Genomic DNA, 6,108 nt, shown 5'->3' with positions numbered 1-6,108 from the left:
GCACGAGCTCTTTCAGAAGATGATATATTTTGGCAAAATTAAAGAACCCAACCTAATCTTCCATCAAAAAGAGTTGCACCCCCCCCCCCCACTCCCCCTAATTCGAAACCTTGCTACGTCCATGTTCTAATTCGTAACTGTCACAATGAGGCCACTTATGTATTTTACCACAACAAATTGGTATGAATTTCATTGATTTGCCTTATGAAAAATAATGTGGGCAAAAAACAAATGTAGTGGAGATGACTAGAACCGAACTATGGACTTGAGATCACGTGTCCTGAGTCTGCGACACTAGTTTAACATTGCTTAGAAGAATGGGATGGCTAAAGGCGTCAAAGAGGTATTTCTTGTTAGACGAAAATCTTTCATTAGTCGCGCTTATGAAATTCGAATGTGTCGTTCATAAGTCGAGCCTTATGAAATTCTTAAGTTTATTTGCCTCAGTGTACCATTGGGATTGCTGAAGTGTGATTGTGTCAGTGATTTGTTTTCATCGGGAAATTTTTTCGCTAAGAAGTTTTTTTTTCCCGATGAAAAAATATTGCGTATACGTATACGTGACATAGTGTGCGTACGATAAACGTCAGCAAAAGCAATTAACATTGTTCCATTTTCATTCCAAACTAGTTTGTTGAAGTGAAACGAAGGTAATCGAAGTTTTTTATTAACAAATGGATGACAAAAACAAAAAAACCGCGGCAATATTGGCGTAAAGAAAAGAACAAAAATGCTCTTAGCAATGTCGCCAAGAAAAACCCATCGATGGCTGCATCGATGCAAAAGTTTTTGGCTTCAAAACCAAAAACAAGCAGCACAATAGGTAAGTAAAGTTTTAATTTCTTTGATCCGTAGGCACACATGTCTATGCACGTAGTGGTTATGTTCGATGTTCATTGCATTTGTTGAGCTGTTCTTGTACGCCTTATATTTAAGTCTATTCATACGGGGCTCTTGGTCATATTGAGACTGTCTCCGCATGACGATTCGAAGATTGCGAGTTCGATGCCAGGCAATGTTTTTTGTATTTTGTTATTTTTTTTAATATCGCCATGAAAAAAAAACTAAATGTTTGACAGGTAGCTGACCTAGCGCTTAAGCCCTGTTGACATACATGCTGATTCGCAATGCTGATTCACCGTAGGTGATGTAAATATGCAATTGTTCGAAAAACCGATGCGGCAACATCAATCAGCTGCAAAAAAAAACTGTTTACATGATGCTGATAACGCTTATCTTGAGCAGTAGGCGCTCAACAGCATATCAATCAGCATGTATGTCAACAGGGCATTACGGTTTGGACTTAGAGAAATTTCGTGATTTCCGATGATGGTGTGATCAAAAATAATGGCAATTTGCGAGCACGCACGTGCGGGGGAGAATTGCGTGTGAACTGAATACAATGGTGTTTGCTTTTTATCGAATATTGTTGTTGAATGTTATGCTTTGTTCCCGCGTACGTGCGTAATGTGCTATCATTTTGATTCACACTATTTATCATTGGAACATGAACGACGGAACATGAACGAGCTGTGAAAAATCGAGTTAAAAGTCTATGGGATTGAATAATACCATTGTGCTCAGAAAACGAAGCCCTTTCAGATGATGTATAACCAATATTTTTTTCCTAATTAAAGAACCCAATTCACCAGATACGAACCCAATGAATGATTCAGGCGAGGATTCGTCATCTGATGACTTGTTGGTCGAAAACAATCCTGACACTGGTAACAAAATGCAAGAAAAGGATTCCAGCACAGACAAAACGCCAGCTATTACGGGGGATCAAAAGAAACAGTCTTGTTTTTCCGGTAAATACATAAAGAAATATTTATCAACAAATAAACAAAATCAGCCCTCATATGATAATTTCTATAGCAATTGTTAATCTCATCAACATATTTTTGACTTGCGACAAACAATATTTTATTACAGATCGATAAAAGTTTTACGATTATTCCTACAAAAAATAACAAAAAATAATTAAAAAAAAAAAACATTTTTCGATGCTACTAAACCATTAGATATCACACGTGTTAATTGTTATTGGGGACCCAGGCCATAATACACATCGAAAGAGTAGTGGGGAGCAGGTGCTAGGTTGACTCATCCTAATGCCTAACCTCGTGCCTAACCACAATTTTCAAGTTATCATGGGATAAAACTGAGCTATATCTGATGTCGTTTGTGTATTTATGATACTCGATTACTGCATTTACAGGGTTAGACTTAAAGGTAACACTTAAATTATGACGTAGCGTTCTACACGAGCTTTGTATGCGCACTCAAACCATCAAAAAATTTTGCCTTAAATAAGCCAGAAATACCTTCTACTACTAGAAGGTATTTCCTGCTTATTTAAGGCAATTTTTTATGGTGTTAGGGGTTCCAAAATGCGACCACCGGTCGGGATGAGGCCACCTTCTCCTATGTGTATGTCAAAAACGTTTCAACATCTTTTTAATGATTTGTAAGTAAAATATGTGTTTTTTTTTTTTTTTTGTTTAATAATTTATTTGATAAGGCTCAACCGAATTAACTTTACAGAGCCGAGGATTCTTGGTCACTATACAATACATCTTAAAACTATAGTCAAAAGGTACAACACAATAAACACTCTATCTTCCGCTATCCAAAAAGCCTCCTCCATCAGAACTGGAGCCGCTTCCAGTAGTTTCATTGTATGGCAAATTGTTGTACGCCAACGAGGGTCAGAGCGCGTCCATTGCAGCAATGGACGCAAAATGTGGTCAGCACTCACACACTCATCACGAAACGGTTGCTTTCCAAAGTCGACGACGCATCGACCGAAAGAACTGCTGATGAAGAACAATGAGGAGGACCACACAATGGTTGCTGCCGAGGAAACAGACGATCGCGTAGCACACATCGAGAGTGGCCTGCTTTTGTCGACAGCCGAGTGAACACTGAAGTAAAATATGTGATTATAACATCTATTGATTTAGCAAGGCAACCTTAGAAATTTGGCTTGCAGAACGCATTTAGAAAATTAATATAATTAACTTAAAATATCAAAATGTCTTCATTAAAAATTGTCCGTTGTTGGGTTGATTTATGTTTCTTTTTAAGTGTGACGTGCAATACATTCGGATTTAACACGTTGCGGCACTTCGCAGTAATGTATCAAATACGGATGTATTGGCCACCGCACTTATGGAATTGCTATACAACTGAAAAAAAAAAACAACTTTCTTTGATTTAGGTAATGCCCGTCCAGCAGCGTGTCCCGTTGACTCCACCTACTCTGAGCATACGATTACGGATTCTGGTGATTCAGCGGCCTCTGTAAGTGTTTTCTTTTCTATGCATCTTAATAAGGTTGATACGGTCCGGAAGACTGTGCTTTATGGCCACTTCACAATTTCCGGAGCCCATATATCAACTACCAGAAAACATACAATACAAAATTGTTTCCTGGTGTGTGTGATTCGAGTTGCATCCTCTTTGGTATCGTAGCTCTAAACTTGATTGTTGAAAAATTATTGGAAAAAGATATAAAAAATCTGAAAGAAAACAGTTTTTCCTGCTGATTTCAAAGAAAATTTAAGTATAAACACTTTTTTGTATCTCATGACTTAAATAAATTCGAGAGATCTGATTTTTCGGTTTTTCAAATCGATTTTTTTTAAATTCTGAGATAGAAAACACAATGTATACGTAAATTTTATTTGAAATTTGAATAGAAACTAATATTTTTAGATGTTTTATATCTCTTTCCAATTGCTTAGACAATTTAAAACGTGAATTTTTCGGCGGCGTCGTAACCTTATTCTCATTTAAGGTCAGCGGTACTGCGAGAAGGTCGATATTATCCACATCGAAGCTAAGTCGTAAAAGGAAATTTACGGAAAATATGCCGAATGAGGCTACTGATGCTTCGAAAAGGTATACAACATTCTGAAATTAAAATTAAATAACACACAAAGTTGTATTTTTTTTTTTCAAATCAAGGGAAAAAGGTTCGGAAATTGTTGAGAAACAGGATCACAATGCAGCTCTTCAAAAGGACACAAAGACCAACATTCCTGCTCTGTCAACGGAGTGAGTAGAATTTTAATTTTTTTTATCCGAATCCGACCATAAATCTAGTTATCTAGAAGTTTATTATTGATCTAATCAGTATTGTATTGACACTATTATGACGATGTGAACGATATATCGACGTCAATATTGAATGTTTAACCATATTGACAATACAAACTGTCGTGTGGAGTGCACTTTATTACAGTGATAATCCAATTTTATCAGTCTACTCTTTGAATATCTTTTCTTATGTTCTACGAAAGCTGTGTGATTTTCCAGTGGAATCATTGCATAAAACATCCATCTTGAAAATAAATGAGAAAGATTTGGAATTGAGGTTATGTGAATTTATAAAAATATAAAAGTCTGATGCGTAGAGGGACTGACAAAATCGGTTCATTACTGTATAATTATTTCTAATATTCTGAATGAATACAATTTGTCTGTTTATTTAAAATTTTATGAAAAATCTCAGTTCTAACGAAGAACCGGAAATTGTTGAGAACCAGGATGAGAACGCAGATCTTGTATTGGATACGCAGACCGACATTCCTACACAACCAACCAATGCGTCAACGGGGTGAGTAAAATTTGTTTATTACTATTTTGAGTTTTCAATGTTTTGATTCAATACGATTCGTTCTTTTATCTTCAATGTTAGGGAAAATCTCAGTTCTAACGAAGAACCGGAGATTGTTAAGAACCAGGATCAGGACGCAGATCTTCTTATTGGTAAGGAGATCAACATTCCTGCTGCATCAACTGGGTAAGTGAAATTTTAATTTTGTTACGCGAATTTGGTCATGAAGTATTTTGCAAAAAAATCTTCGTAATCTCTTTGTTTATTATTGTTCTAATGACTGTTTATTTGATAAAGTGGACGCCTAATTTCAGTTACCACTATTTGGTTTGTCATTTAAACTTGATGCTTTTTTTTCGGCAAATATGAACCTCTGCCTTCAAGCAACATAACAAAATTTATAAATTATAAAACATTCAAAGTTACATGCTATTTAAACGAAATTGCAAATCACATGTCCATTCTAGATTTCTGCACATTGTTTTCAGAATGCATATAGTCATAATGGATGAACGAATTTTCCAATTCTATCAACCCAAATCAAAAAAGATATTAGTTTCCTAAAAATATATACATATGCACGTTAATTCAACACTTTTGGTGTTGTTTTTTCGTTCGATATTTATGAATTCGGAACAAACAATTTTATACTTCCAATTCCCAGAAATCTATGTACCGTAAAATGGGGTATCTTTGATAATGAGGGTAACTTTGATAGTATAATGTAAAGATTAAATTTAAGTCATATTAAATTTTAAATTAGAAACATTGGTTCCATATTGTATTTCCGTTAATATTGTGTATAGTTTTTATATAGTATGTGTTACATATTTTACAAACATATTAAAAAACAATTTTCGTGTGTTTCGCCTGTTTGAAAAAGCACTCAAACCATTACTTATGAAATGTATTTACGATATAGCCATTACAAATTCAATGTTGTATTCTTATTGCTTATGATGTTTTCTGATTATATTCCCATTCAAAGTTTCATATTCAAAGAACTAAATTGTTTGAGTTTCAACCATATTTTTCTACATTCATTATCAAAGTAACTCCAAATCAAAAAACTGAAGTTCGGTCACAAAACTAAAAATATAGTACAAATGCTTTAATTTCCTTTAAACATATTACTGACGAACTGACTCTTGGATCCTCAGTACTTGTTTTAAAAATATAAAATTTGGAAAACATTCATTGCTGTAAATATTATTTAGAATATACTTTGAAAAACTATCAAACTATCAACTATCAACTACTCCATTTTATGGTATATAAAAATGAATTTCTGTCTGTCTGTCTGTCTGTCTGACCCTTATAGACTCGGAAACTACTGAACCGATCGGCGTGAAAATTTGTATGCAGGGGTTTTTGGGGCCAGGAAAGGTTCGTATGATGATTCGAAACCGTCCCTCCTCTGTAAGGGGGGGCTCCCATACAAATAAAATAGAAAATTCTGCATAACTCGAGAACTAATCAAGCAA

General features: G+C 35.0%; 1 protein-coding gene across 1 annotated transcript; it reads left to right on the top strand.

The window, feature by feature from the left end:
• The first annotated feature begins 283 nt into the window (after positions 1-283).
• On the top strand, positions 284-5,081 carry LOC135701870 (uncharacterized). Its single transcript, XM_065222808.1, has 7 exons — positions 284-823; positions 1,638-1,811; positions 3,224-3,306; positions 3,803-3,906; positions 3,973-4,062; positions 4,520-4,624; positions 4,706-5,081. The coding sequence occupies exons 1-7, from the start codon at positions 679-681 to the stop codon at positions 4,812-4,814; spliced, it is 810 nt and encodes a 269-aa protein (XP_065078880.1). The 5' UTR covers positions 284-678; the 3' UTR covers positions 4,815-5,081.
• The last annotated feature ends 1,027 nt before the right edge of the window (positions 5,082-6,108 follow it).

This window comes from Ochlerotatus camptorhynchus, unplaced genomic scaffold (assembly GCF_037179485.1).
Source record: "Ochlerotatus camptorhynchus isolate MF236.1 unplaced genomic scaffold, CSIRO-AGI_Acam_v1.1 ptg000178l, whole genome shotgun sequence".
Taxonomy (NCBI): Eukaryota; Metazoa; Arthropoda; class Insecta; order Diptera; family Culicidae; genus Ochlerotatus; species Ochlerotatus camptorhynchus.
This window is presented reverse-complemented; position numbering and strand designations above follow the sequence as displayed.

Bases quoted from the DNA above. Each gene is read 5' to 3' on its own strand.
- LOC135701870 (XM_065222808.1), top strand. From the start codon at position 679: ATGACAAAAACAAAAAAACCGCGGCAATATTGGCGTAAAGAAAAGAAC. The intron at 824-1,637 runs GTAAGTAAAGTT...TCCTAATTAAAG, and splicing joins AAAAACAAGCAGCACAATAG to AACCCAATTCACCAGATACG. The intron at 3,307-3,802 runs GTAAGTGTTTTC...TTCTCATTTAAG, and splicing joins CTGGTGATTCAGCGGCCTCT to GTCAGCGGTACTGCGAGAAG.